The following is a 14,785-nucleotide window of genomic DNA, read 5'->3' on the forward strand; positions in this document are numbered from 1 at the left end:
CATCCCCAAGTAGTGGATTCTTCAACTTGTGAGGGGATCCAGACATGGGGGCCGACTGGGGAAAAAAACGAGGGCATACTTTGACTGTAAAAGCACACGTGACGCAGTACGCCTTAGTCATTATGGTACTGGGTTATATTTGACTGTATATGGGTTAGGGGTGGGTTGTTAGTGTTAGTGCACAAATGTGTATTTTGGAGGGTAAAGCAACAATGATGTGTTTTGTTTGTTTCTATACCCCTCCTACCCACAGACACACTCTAAATATTTGCTTCAGATATGCTCTGAGTGGGATATTTGAAAGTTGAAATATGAACTTGTTTTCTCAATAGGGGGAAAAACCATTGGAGTTTGCAGCTAGATGTTTTATATTTAGTTCAGTTTAGGTTGACACAGGAGCTGAAACGTCCAGTAATTGTCCACTGAATTCAAGGGATACAAACTCTGACCATGTCCCGTTTTCAAGTCGGTCTGCTTCGTCCCAAAAAAGTAGATATTTTTTGTTGTCTGTGTATTTGAAGCCGTCACAATGACAGGGTTTCAGCTTTTAACTCACTTTATTACCACAATCAATAAACATAAAAACTCTCCAAACATAGGAAGGAATGAACAAACAAACAAACGAATGAACTTCCCACATATTTATCACCATTTCCTTTTGTTTGTTTTATTTTGGCAGGTTGGGTCTTCCACACATTTCTTTTTCTTTAAGCTAAAGATCATTCAGCAGTATTTGTAATTGTTTGAAGCAAAATGAAACCGGAAGGTTACCAGCTGCGTGTTTTGTCTGCACCACTCGTTTTGCCCTTGAACCAGTTTCTAGGAAACTGAAACACGGTGATCCTGAACGTTTTCACGTCACGGTCTGTTCCCAGACCAGACCCAACAGGCCTAAGTGTTTTCCTCAGTCAGACACTTAGTCATTCTGGTCTCATTTTCTCTTCTGTTTCTCCCTTCATATCCCTTCCAGCCTCTCCATAGGGACAGGTATCTCTTCACTGAGTTCTCTCTGTGTTTCTTCCTCCTCCACTTCTTTTCTCCTCATCTGCTTGCTTCCTCTCTTTGCTAATAACTGAACCAGCTGTTGCTCCAGCAGCAGCAGCTGTCCTACCACTATACTTCTCTCACACACACACACACACACACACACACACACACACACACACACACACACAAGCATGCCTGTGAAGCTCCACACAAATATGCCCTCACCGTATCAGACAGACACACAATGAGTGTCTGAGTGGACCAGGATGTTCCCGTCTTCTCCCATCAGCTCAGTCGCGGGGGTACGGATGTTTTTTCTGTCTCCCTCTGAGCATTTATGTTTCACTTCCTTTTTTTTTCTCTTCTCATCTATTTGTAGAAAGTTTCACTGTCTCATTACTTGGAAGTCTCTAAATCTATAAATGAAGAGTTTTGTGTATCATTTCCTTTGTATCTAGCTATTTCATTAAAAAAATGATATAAATTTAGGATTAACAAAAGTATTATTGACCAGAAAATGTGATTTTTGTGTTTAACAAATTTCAATAAGCCATCAAATACTGTGCATATTTACCCATCAAGCTGTTGATTACGACACATTTTTAGATATTTTATATTAGAGCAGAGCCTCTTGAATCTGTAATTTCTTCAAATCCAGTGTGATTTGATTGTGCTTGGTGTTATTATACACAAGAGTTAGGACCAGTATCACCATAAACAGATTTTTCTTTTTGCTAAAAGATCAAAATATACAGATAAAAATGAAAAGAGGAAATAAGAAAATGCTGACATTTCTCTTTTTCCAGCTAATATTGTTTGTCATTTCAAATCCTACATTAGACACTAAAATGGAGGTGTCAGTCCATTTTGGTGCATAAAGATCAATCTGATTTATCTCTTGTGTAAGCCAGTAAAATATATAGTAAGAAAAGGAAGAAAAGACTGGAATGATTTGTCCTTGAACCAGGAGTCTTATCTTCAAGCAGCTTTACTAATCACTAAAATATTCTCCACTCCTTCAGATTTACAGAATGTTCAGTTTGTATTTTGTAAGGCTACACCCCCAACATGCAACAACCTTCTTAGATTAACTCCTTTTAGCTCCGTTTTAATTAAGCTTTGAGGGAAGTCTGATGAGCACACGATGGTTTCAACCTCGAACAGGACTGTCTGACCATGAAAAGACTGAATTAGTGATATATGTAGATACGAGGACTCCCTCCGGCTAAAATTTTGTCAACCAGTGGTCGCATTTCAAAGCAAATAGTCGATGATTTGTTGATTGTTTATTGGACATGGTTTCAGGCTTTCCCTTACAATGTTAATCAGTTAAGATATATTTACAATACCCCACAAAAAGACCTTTTGGCCACTGTCTCATTTTTAAATTTTTTACCAGAGAGGCACCAATTTTAGTTTTGTGAGCTGACATATTTTCTAATGTTTGTACAGTTCCGACCTGCCAAGACCGACTGGCAACAAAATAATGTGCACTGCCTGTAGAATACAGCCTTGCAAGACCCTGGTTCCAAACACTTCTAATTTAGGGAGATTGCAAAGGAAAATTTGCCTATTTTCCCACAATTTTGAGTCTCAAACTAGCCTAAACATCACAGCCCATTGAGATACCACCATAAATCAATTTGCCACTTCTACTGTAATACTAATAAGTAAAAATATGACTAAAGTCAAAAACTACTTGCCAAGTAGAACCTCTTCCCTCACCATTTAACGTTAACTTAAAAAAAAAATGCTGCCAGCATGTTTTACTTCAACAATGCTGGACACAGCATTCAGGAAATTGTAACCTTGCTTCTTAATGCCCGTTCCCATTTCAGCTGATAGCTGGCTGTAGCTTCCACCTGACAGATCTGAGGAGCAGCTTCTTGGCGAACCCAGTAAAAATGTGAAACTGCATTTTGTACTGTACTGAGCTGAGTATAAAAAATGAGTATAATTACCATAAAGCATCTTTGTGACTGCTGCTGGTGATCATGTGGAGTTGCAGCCCTTTTAAAGCAGAAACATGGAGCTTGTGAGAGTAGAAAAGGAGAGTACCTGGCATCAAACAAAGAGTCAGTAATAGTGGCCACATGTCTCTCCACACATGTAAATATTTAAGCACGCTCCTCCTCTTCCTCTGGCAAACAAACATTCTTTTTTTGCCTTTTTCTTTGTTTTTGTCTCTGGTCCACAAAACAGGTTTACATACTCATTTTATGTCTGGTCTAAACCAGCATACCAGTGGATGGTTTAAAATTTATTGTGACATTGTTTTTTCCCCTCTTTACTTCTCACCCTGTCAGTTCTTTCTTTTATTGCGTTCCCCCTTTTTGTAGGTCCCAAGGGCGCCGCTTCTGTTACGGATCTTTACTTGCGTGTCTGTTTTGGTTCACATTCGATCAGTATGTTCAGTCTGGAATGGCTGTAGAAGGTCAGCCAGAAAAGGGGAGTACAATAAGGGGGGGGGCACGAAGATAGAGGGGAGGTGGAAAGCGAGAGGGAGAAGCGGATGATTTAAAGAAAGGCTTGAAAAAGAGGAGAGAGGCTGGAGTGGAGTAGAAACACATGAAGCAAAGGGGGCGTTCGGCGCTTCTCTGGAATGATTTAGGCTGTCTGTCTGACCTGCCAGTACCGAGACAACTGGTGAGCAGACGGAGGGGAGCAGATGCGCTCTGGCTGGTGATGGATGGATTAATGTATCAATTTTATCCAGAGGCCGCTGAGCGTTTAGCCAGAGCTGGAATGCTTTGCTGTATGCAGCGCCGACTCCTCTGCCAGGCATCTGGACTCTGGCGTGGATCTTGAAAATCAGTTCACTTCTGCTCAGTCACGTCTCTTTTTCGTCTGCAGAAATTACAGGCCTTCGAGTTTTTCTTCATTGTTCCAACTGTAAGTGGGGGGGGGGTGTTCTTTCAAACTTGGAAACAAACTTGATGCACTCACGCAGCCTCACATTCACTGCAGGAGCTAAAACTAGCCTCAGAGCCACATCTTCAGTTTGCTTCCAGACTCGCAGATTGTGCGCAGACCCAAATGTATCTGATAGCATTTGAACACTTCTGCAGCTGGTGTCTGATGTCAAATACAAATGTATTAAATATGGTCATCCCTATTGTCTCTTTGGCTTCTTCCCACTTACCACTGAAGAAGCACAAGTTTTCTCAACCGCCACCATTAAAGGTAGACAATTAGGTTATTGTCTATCTATTAGCAAAACATTTCCTGAACCACTTGGTTGTTAATGAAACTCTCAGAAAGTCATTGAGTGTAAAGTACATCTCCAACTGATTCAAGATGGCCACCACAGGTAATCGACCTGGCTCAGTTTTTTCCGTTTTCTGTCTGTGCCTCGTCATTCTGACTGAGCCATGTAACAATTTCCTCTTCAGCTTCATCTTTGGTTTGTGCTTTAAAGAAGCAAACAGTAATATTTGCTCAGGCTGGTGACTTCCTCACCTCACACACTCCGTATATTATGTCCACCTTCAGACACAAACACACTACGGCCAGATCGGCTGATGGTTTGGGTCGTCTTGAGTTTTCAGCACATATCAGCTAATTCCAGAGTTGTGATTAAAGATGACTGATTAACTTGAAATATGAGGCAGCTTCAGCTGTTTACCAAAACGTCTTATCTTTTTGTGCCATGTTGGGAACCAGACCAACTTTGTATAACACAACAGCAGAGCACACAAAGTAAAGCTGTCAAACTGCCTGAAGACTGAGATAAAATCTGTTCAGCCTTTTTTATACTAAGGCTTAATACTGGCAAAATAGCCAGCTGTAATATTGAACTGCATGCATGTCACCTGACGCCTTGGATGCCAGTGTTTTAAACAAAGATTTTGTGTGTTCTGTTCATATGAATTGTAAATGACTCTCAGCTACAACCACACAAAATTTTAGATCAATATCTATAAAGCTGACTGGATTATAGTTAATTTTGTGTTTGCTTAGGTCGATTAGTTACAGTGGACATCTTGAATCAATTTGGCTCAAAAGATAACGGCTTGTACTTATAAATTCAGTGATTACTTTCTGAGACTTTCATTAAAAATTCTTCCAGTGGTTCATGAGATATTTTGCTAACTGACAGACAAATGAACACATGCACACACAGACACAAGCAATTAAGCGATGACCTTCCTTTCATGGCGGTGGGTAATACAGACGGAACTCAAAGAAGAAGAAATCTTGTGCTGTCTGTAAGAAAACAGCCAGCAGATGGTTGACGCATCCTGGTGCCAACAGACTGCCTTTGGGTTGGGAGAGTCGTTTGATTGTGGTTGGAATATCAAACCAGAGTGCTTGAAGGCTGCTACAGGAGGTCTAATGAAGGTTTCAGTGTGACGGCTTCACATCCTACTGTGCAGTCACTAACCATAAAAAAACAAAAACAGGAACGAGGAAGCAGCTGCTCTACTGTCTAGTTTTCCTGCCATAGCCTGAAAGTGGAAGTCAGTGATGTGTCATGTTGCAATCTGGGAATCTCTGGGGCTTATTTGGCATAGCTGTTGAAATGCCGGTATTTTGGTGATTAAAGAAATATTGCAAGTTTTTTTTTTGTCATAAATTTGGGTCAATTATGCTGCTCTCATCACGCATATTCTGATCTTATTATTTTTTAAAATACATGACAAAATTGTTTTTAATGGTAAGATAAAATGTAGTTGCACACAGTGTTATGACTAACCATTATTATTATAATAACAGTTTATCCCATAAAAGTGGTTTGCATGTACTGGCTTATATTACTAAGCATACTTTATCGGTTCAAGATTTTAGGGAATGCACATTTGTTTTTTGTTTTTTTTGGTCAAAGATGCCTTTTGAATATTTATGATTCTTAAATCATGGAGGTCTGGGTGAAAAGTGGTTAGCTTGCAGAAAGCTATTAAAAAAACATTGATGCTTGTCATTATCAGAAGTACATATGGATTAAACAAACAAGTTGTATAGTGTTTACGATGCAAAAACTTTAGAGGTGCCTACAGGCAGAGCCAAGTTAGCAGTTTCGTTCTGCTGGGATATTAGCCTCGTTGTTTCGTTGGTCCTCGAACATTTCATGCAGACCTGACGTGAAAATCTGTCCGATATATTAAAAACTCCCCCGCTCAATACTTTGGAGATTACAAAGAGTGTGCTGTTTTACCAAAGATACATTTTTGAAAGCAATGCAGTTTCCTTGATTCCGTCACCTGCACCTTCTTCTTTGGTTTCTACATTTTTGGAATCCGTATGATAAATGTCGCACCCTCTTGCTGCACCTGACTGCAAATCTTTCCAAGAGGCTGAATGTCTGGCTGCTTGATCTTAGGCTGAAAGGTCCCATTCAGTCAAAACTGTAGCAGAGACTAAAAACTTGCTTTGAGTCATTTTGCTGACGCTCCACATCGGTCTGAAACTGTTATATGTTGGTGAACTTTTTTCTCTTATCTAAATATACTAATATATGCATTGACAAGACTTAAATATAGTGGTTTACATAAAATTCTTGAGGGATCAGTGCTATCAAGATCAGTCTGGCTTTATTTTGCGGAGAAGTGCATTGAGCCATGCATGTTGGCCACATGCTCTGTAAATGTTTATAAAAACGATACACATCTTTTCTTTGCACTCATGTCATTCACAGCCAAGTGTCAACGCGCGCTGCGTGGAAGCCAGCTGTGATGAACCCGAAAGAGTTCACGAGTATTCCCTCGCCCCTGAATAAACACAGACGTGGTCAGAACTCTTTGAGTGTTTCAGGCTCCTCCTCTGAGTATTTTTATAAAACCATAAAGTTCAGCATGCAGAGGAGTGCACAAGTCAGCTATTATTCTTGGACAGCTTTCGGATCGGCCAAGAAAACTCCAGCCATGTTCAGTTTTTAACTCTCTTCCCTTATTTGTCTCCATCTTCTCAGTCTGTCGCTCCTCTGGTATGCAGTGTCACTACTATGGTATTCTCTCTTTCTTCTTGCAGCCGCAGCAGTTTTCTTTGTAAAACAAAAAAAAGAAAAAAAGACTTGCAGAGCTTGTAGCTTGTAAACACAAACTAAAGAAATTGAAAAAAGCCACATCATAGCTTCAGTCTTTCAAAAATAAAAACACCTCTACACAAAATTACCCTTTATTTTCCAGTGTACCTAATCTAAAGCTGTGTACCAAACTTAGATATGACACCACTATGAAGCACTTTTAAACTGCTGCACACTGATTTAAACAGAACCGTTTTCGAGCAGTAAAGTCAAAACAGATGAAGTCCATGAGACTGTGAAAATCAAAATCATGGTTGTCCCTTTTATTTGTGGTGTTCCTCAAAGCTCCATTCATGGCCCACTGTTGTTTCAGTTTACACGCCTTGACAATCTTGACAATCTGTAAAACATCTGTTTTTGATGCCAACCTTGCATTTATTAGTGATTTATTTTTGCAATGAAAAGCTTATCTAATAGTACTTATGTGTCTCATTTGCTGCAGGTGACCTACCTGGGCAAGATGACGATCCATGGGACCCAGTTCTTGTCTGGTTGCACCGAGTCGGCCGTAGTGGGGCTGGTGGAGCGCTGTGCCCTTGCCCAGCAGCAAGGCACCTCACCCTCGAACAACTCCCTGCTGGAAATCCGCCCCTTCCAGGTGCGCCTTCACCACCTGGACGAGCGCGGCGACGCCTCGGTGACCGTGGACGCCTACCAGGTGGCGCGCATTGCCTACTGCACGGCCGACCACAGCGTCAGACCCAACATATTCGCCTGGATCTACCGAGAGATCAACGACGACCTGTCCTTCCAGATGGACTGCCACGCGGTGGAGTGCGAGAGCAAGCTGGAGGCCAAGAAGCTGGCGCACTCGATGATGGAGGCTTTCCGCAAGACTTTCCAAAGCATGAGCAGCGACGGCCGCATTCACAAGAGCGGGTCAACGGACGACTTTGCTGAGGACTCCTCCACACCTGACGACTCGACCCCAGACGACGGCTGAAGTGGAAGTCACTCGCATTCTTGATCTTCAAACGAATCAAAGGGGAGAGTGGAAAGACCTGCTCCTTTTCATTGTCCCCCAACTGTCTCTATCGGTTATTAATTTGGTACAAAATTTACTGACTCAATGAACCAACATGCCCAGGATAATGAAGTAGCTCATAGATAGTGTTTAGAGAAGGTAGATAACAGATTTGCATTTGGGGATAGCAAAGAGCTACCGCTTTGAGTAAATGACCCCCAAGAGACCCTTCGGAGGGTTTCAAGCCCTGCCGTAATTGCCCAGAAAAATTTGTATCAATAATTTCATTTCAACTACTGTTACTATCGCAAATGTTGAATCCTCTGGTTACTAAGCTTTTTTTTTTTTTTTTTAACTCAAAAACAGTACGATGTTTAGTCCCAGCCCACTTTTTCAATTTATGCCATGTAGGGACCAAACATAAATATGCCTGTGATCTTGTTCAGGTTCAAACCCAGAGTTCATGAGACTGTTGAAGCACATAAATTCCTTACCTGTTATCTGGATCTCTGCTACAATGCCTTTAGCCTTGATAATAACAAAGGATGTGGGAGTAAAGCCTTTAAGCACTACTTTTCACAATGATTACCTTATCCAACCCCTCCCCCCCTCTAAAAAATACTCACTGAGCGTGGATGATAGAGCTACTACCTCTGTCTCCATTTATTACAGGAGGTACTGAGAAATCAGAGTGTGCGTTTGGTACCTGGAAACACAAAAGTGCTAAATAGGTCTCATTTCAGAAGTTCTCAGTGAAGCCAGGGGCTGTTTGAGACACTTTAATCATCCGCATCTGAGTTTTGTTTTAAATATACCAAAATCCAGGCTGCGATTAGCCTGTCAGATTATGTGCCTCACTTTCCTCTCACATTGCAGCGTGCATGTGTGGCCACGTGTGCTTTTATGTTTTCTGCGTAACTGCTTCTGTACTGTTTCTGTACAAGTGAGCGAAAGCATCTTTGTGTGCGAAAGAGAACTAGGAGGAACTTAAAACATTAACTTAAAGTAGACTTTTCTCTTTGCCCCTAAAGTATTTTTTTATGTTACAAAGCAGACATGGTACTGTGAGCATTTGCCACGTTTTTTTGTTTTTTTTCTCCTTTCTTTTAAATCTTGTATGAAATGAAAGCTAAACCACGAGTCGGAACGTGCCAGTCCGCTGACGTGGTGGGACCTTAAAATCACAGCCATTCGAGTGAACAACTCACACCTCCGGGCCTCTGCCGAATGTATGAGTCCGTCGTACTGTGAGCGCCTCACACCGTGTCCGGCCGCTCCGAACCTCCTCACGCTATCGCCGACAACTTGAAGGGAGCGAGATGAGCCAGACATTTCTGCTGCCCTGCGTCAGCCTGCTCCGAGACCGAGGCACCTTCCTCTCTAACGGGACTGTACCGAACAGACTAAACGCCATGTCTGGAACCAACGCAACACGATGATCTCGTGACTCTCTGATCAGCACACACAAACCCAGATTCGAAACTATACATACTGTATGTACACAAATTGTAACTGAGTCTCGCTCAATAAGCTTATGTAAATACAAATGTATCACTTTCCAAATATTACAGCTTAAATGGTGATAGCTATTTTACATAATAAAAAAAAATATTCTGAACCATCATATGATGCTGAAATAGTGTGATGAAAGCTACTGTGAATAATAAACGGAGAGCCTGATAGCAGTGGCTGTGAGCGTGCGTGTCTGTGTGTGTGTGTGTGTTTGGACAAAAGTGAATGTGGTGTGAGGAAGAGTTGTGTGCAGATGAGGCCAGAAATTGGGGAGAATGTTTGTAAAGCTGTAGATTACTGTGCCATGTCTGTTTTCCAGCCCCGACGCGCTTTAAATGTTCAAACGATGTTACCGTAAGTGTTTTCTATACAGTGTTTGCAAAGATCAAAACACAGTTGCATATAAAGTATTTACCAAGACCAAGATGCTGTGGTCTGTTTTGTCTCTAATCCACATCACAGCTCTCTCTCTCTCTCTCTCTCTCTTTCTCCCTTGTAGTTTATTCCCCAGAGTCATCAGATGATGGCTAAAAGAGTTTTTATTTATTTTTTTGAAATATCTTTAAACTCTGCTGGATTTTGACTGAATGGGTTTCCTGCTGCGGCTGCATGTGGGAGGAGAAACACCAGGCATGTTCAGGTTGGATCAGACACATGATGTTCTGACAAGGTGCCAGCTGAGATGTAAAGCATGACCTCGTGGTCCGCTTATCCCCCCCCCACACATACACACACGGTACCTACAGGAATGTCTTTTATTCATTTATTTATTTTGTGTCCTGTAACTAACTGGAGTTAGGGAATCAGTTTGGGGGGTGTTGTTTTTGTTTCAGAACATTCCCACCTGCAGCTCAGGACGTACAGGAGTGAGCAGGTCTGATCCTCTCACGCTCCACATGGCGTGCGGCGGAGGCTCCAACCAGAACAAACTCATAAAACAAAGCTTTGTGCCGTTTCCAACCACGCGTCAGGTCTGAGTGTGAGACTGCCACTGAAGGAGGTTTTACTCTCCCATTCTTCACATTCCGCAGACAGTCTCAGATCCTTTCTTTTCCTTTTTTTCTTTATTGCACTGTTGTGCTTTTTCTTGGCTTGCTGAAATGTGGCAGCCCCCCCTTCTAAGTGCCCACATCAATAACAAGATAAACTGGCTCCTTTCTGCTTGTGTAGCTGGCAATCATTTTGCAGCTAAAAGGCCTGCAAAGAATTAGATGCAAAATGGATGCTGAGAATGATGTTGACGTGCCACGAATGAGAATGCTGCCTCCTTCTGGCGAGCGTGGACACTGCCGCTGCTTTTTCAACGTTTTACTTTTAATACAGACTTTTTTGAACTAAGAAGGTAGTTCTTACTTTCTGTAAGGCTTAAGAAAGACACATTTGACTTCTGCAAAAGCAATATGATTGTTTTTATAAAACCTTTTTGCCGTGTGAGCTGAGCTCTCTGTCTCCCTGTTCCCCGTGCACAGGCTTCACTGTTTCGGCCTCTTTGTGTTTGATCTCGGTTGAGTTTACACCCTGCGTTTTGCGCTCGATTGGGCCCTTGTGTCTGCCTGACCCACTTCCAACGGTGCGTCACGGCAGAGGAAGGGTCCTGTCGGGGGCCCCACAAGGAGGCCACCTCAACCGCTTGCGTTTCCCAGCTCCGCTGAGGCTTCAGCCAGTCAAGTCAGCTCACAATAAGCCCTTTGTTACCGCTCCAGTTGGCTGCTTCTCCTCTCAAAAAAACCGCCTGCCCATCCACCTGCCAAGGGCCCGCACACTTGAGGTCAGCTTGGGAAGAGAGCTGTGCCAGTGCGGCCTCTGATCAGACTCCATTTTATTTCCTTCCCGAGCTGTGGGCCTCGCGGAGTAAAAGTGCGGTGGAGCACTGGAAACACACGGAGCATGTGTGTGAAGTCGAGCACGACCTGTGCGCATTCTTCCTGCCTGGATCCTCACTCAAACACGGACTTTTAGAACACCAGATGCAAGGGCACACATGGTGAAAGATTTTCTTCCCCCCCTTTTTTATATTTGTATTTAAAATATCTTTTTGTTGTTGTTGTTGTTGTTGCAGTGCCTGACATCAGTTTTGTGTAGAAGAAAGGCAGGTGTATTTCAAAATGAGAAAACCATTTCTGAAAGATGCTTTAAGTTTGTTTTGACAGGTTGCATGCAGTAAAGTTTTATTTTTTGTTATGCAGGATGTTAAATTATATTAAATCAGCTTTTAAAACCTGCTTATTGGCCCATGCTCATATTCAGTCAACCAGACTTTGATTATGAAAATCTGTAGATATGATTATATCTACAGGTTCTAAAATAATATTACTACCTATCTGCACTCATGATCTAAATAATATCAATAAATGCAAAAGAAATTACGTAAATAATCCAGTGTAAAATGCAAAGCTGAACTTGTTAATGCACCTGCTGGGTTTCCATCTGAGTTTTTTTAATCCAGACTGACCCTGATATTGACAAATAAAATGGTGGTTTGATTATTTTAAACAACTTAATATGGCACAAGTGACAGCGCAGCAACCTGGAAACAAAAAGCAGAGTTGAACCAAGCCAATATGCCATTCTGAAAGCAAAGAATTTCTACACATACGTTGGAGAAAGCAGCACTGATATGACCATTAATTTATTGTGTTCATCCTAACGAGAGCTTGAGTCAGCAACCGCTTCAGGATTTTGGACAACTGCCTTATTTTATGTTTATGCTTAAAAAGTGACTGCGTCCATATAGTTGAGATAAAACCTGTGGTGAGTTGTAGTGGAGTTATTACCGGTACTGCCTCTATGGAACAGAGGCTTCCAGTACCACATGTATGCCACTGCTAAACCTGCTAGCCGCGAATATTTGTCACCCTTCATTTTCTCTGTTTAATACATCAATATGGAGGCGTTCTCCCTGTAGAGGTATAGCACACTTGTGACCATGGTTTCCACTTTGTAATCCTTTTAAAAAATCTAATTGCAATGACAGAAACAGACGCAGGCTCCGTTTTATTGTTTTGCAGAGGGTGTTGAAAAAGGCAGCCCATCCTGAAAAACACTGTGCTGCTCCAGAATCAACTGGAAACAATACCACTACCTTGTGGTAGCGCGCTACTACCAGCTGCCAGTGGAAGAAGAAAAGAAATACATCCACCGAATATAATATATTCATATTTTACCAACTCTTGGAATGTCTGAAGATCACTCCCCATCCCTACTATACTGAACAAAAATATAAACACAACACTTTTGTTTTTGCTAACCATTTTTTATGAGCTGAACTCAAAGATCTAAAACTTTTTCTATGTACACAAAAGACCTTTTTCTCTCAAATATTATTCCCAAATTTGTGTAAACCTGTGTTTGTGAGCACTTCTCCTTTGCTGAGATGATCCATCCACCTCACAGGTGTGGCACATCAAGATGCTGATTAGACAGCAGGATTATTGCATTATTGCACACACAGAGAACTGTTGAAACCTAAAATAAAAATGAATAAAATAAAATAAAATAAAAACATTTGGCTCTGATGTGCCAGTGCTTAATATTCATAATGTAAAACAATTTATCTGGAAAAAGTGTAAAAAAATAAATTTTAAGGCCTCAAATTTATAGTCTTTGAATCTAAAAGAGCTATTTTTGGGGAATATTTTGAATTGAAACATAATTTTGTTTATTTGAAACAAATATTTTATTAGCTAATTAGTTTTTTTCCTATGTTTTGCTTTTGACAAGTAAACTGATTAGCCACAGCACATTATTTACTCATTTAGCACACAGTTTTTAATTACTTTGACTATATTGTGCATGTTAAACTGTATTTTGCTTTCAGACAAATTAATTAATTTTTTTAATGGCTGCAGTACCTAAAAATAATTTTTTAAAAAACATCACAAAGTTGTTTTTGAAACTTTGAGTGAAAAACAGCTGCTGGGAAACTATTAAGAAAAATGCCAGAAGTAATGATTTTAGCATTTAGTAAGAACCGAAAACTATTTTACCTTCTCAAGTACGGAGTAATGTATCCGCCAGAGCAGGGGATGAAGGATCTCCTTCAGACATACAAGCATTTCCTCTGATCATGTCCAGATCCCCTCTCATCCCTCCTGCTTGATGGGTCCCCGAGGCCTTTGTGTGATTTAAGATTCCTGCCAAAATGAAATGTGGGCTGGAATGATGCAGGGGTTCCTGTGCCTTCATGTTACAACACAAGACAGACTCCCTGTTAACCGAAGCCCCAAGCATTCAGCATTGAAAATCCAAAGAAGTCACACGTTTAGAGACAAAACATCCCTGAAACAGAGGAAATTTCTGGGCTGCGCTTCACGAGGAGCTGGACTGAGCAAAGATTGAAGGTCTGAGAGAAGAATAAACTGAAACAGCTGCTGTTGTTTGGAGGTTGAATCATGTGCAGTCAATGAAAATGGGCTTTTTCTGAACAAAATATTCAGCTATGTTTGTTTTTTTTTCTGTTTTTTTTTTTTGTCTGACACATTGTGAGGAAATTCCTCCTCACAATGGAAAAAGCTGTTCCTGGCATTTAAGGAAGCAGAAAAGTGAGGGAACATTTGACTAAAGAAGATAGATTTTACAGCACACAAGTGAGCATGCTCTTTAAAGGAATATTCCAGCCATTTTGAAGTGGGATTACTGTGGAAAGGTTATGAATATCTTATCAGTTAGAGATAACTTGAGCAACCTTTGGCAAAAAACAGTTTACATCCAGCAGGACTGATGAGCTAATGGCTAACCCGAATGTAGCTGCTGTTCGAAACATCAATAAATAAAACATTGGTGCTTTGTAAAAACCTCTTTTCATTGACCTTTATACTTCCATGAGTTTCATTTTGCAAAGCTATTTCTTATGGTTACTTGTAATTGCTAATAGTGGCAGTAGCAGGTAGCTGTAGCACTTCAGATACAGCCTGTGGCCAGTTTCATATTTCTGCTGACATTAGGCGTTATGCAAAATTGATGTTCATTAGCGGCTCCTGAGCATAAAAATCAGTGGGGCAGACATTGGCTTTGATCCCTGAATCCCTAACCACACCCAAATACATCATATTGCCAAAAGTATTCACTCATCCATCCAAATAATTGAAGTCAGGTGTTCTAAACACCTCCATGACCACAGGCGTATAAAACCAAGCACCTAGGCATGCAGACTGCTTCTACAAACATTTGTGAAAGAACAGGTCGCTCTCAGGAGCTCAGTGCAGTGATAGAATGCCATCTGTGCAATAAGTCCAGTTCTGAAATTTCCTCACTACTTCCCCAGTCAACTGTTAGTGGTGTTATAACAAAGTGGTAGTGAT

At 41.1% G+C, this 14,785-nt stretch overlaps 1 protein-coding gene across 2 annotated transcripts in view; it reads left to right on the forward strand.

Moving 5' to 3' along the window:
- Positions 1–9,909, forward strand: part of pid1 (phosphotyrosine interaction domain containing 1) — a 28,917-nt gene extending 19,008 nt beyond the window's left edge. For both annotated transcript variants that reach the window (XM_017423936.3, XM_037981083.1), the window contains exon 3: positions 7,452–9,909. In XM_017423936.3, coding sequence (XP_017279425.1) covers positions 7,452–7,952 — 501 coding nt within the window. In that variant the 3' untranslated portion in view covers positions 7,953–9,909. The remainder of the gene's footprint in view (positions 1–7,451) is intronic.
- Positions 9,910–14,785: the final 4,876 nt, after the last annotated feature.

The sequence above is a fragment of the Kryptolebias marmoratus genome, linkage group LG2, assembly GCF_001649575.2.
Source record: "Kryptolebias marmoratus isolate JLee-2015 linkage group LG2, ASM164957v2, whole genome shotgun sequence".
Taxonomy (NCBI): domain Eukaryota; kingdom Metazoa; phylum Chordata; class Actinopteri; order Cyprinodontiformes; family Rivulidae; genus Kryptolebias; species Kryptolebias marmoratus.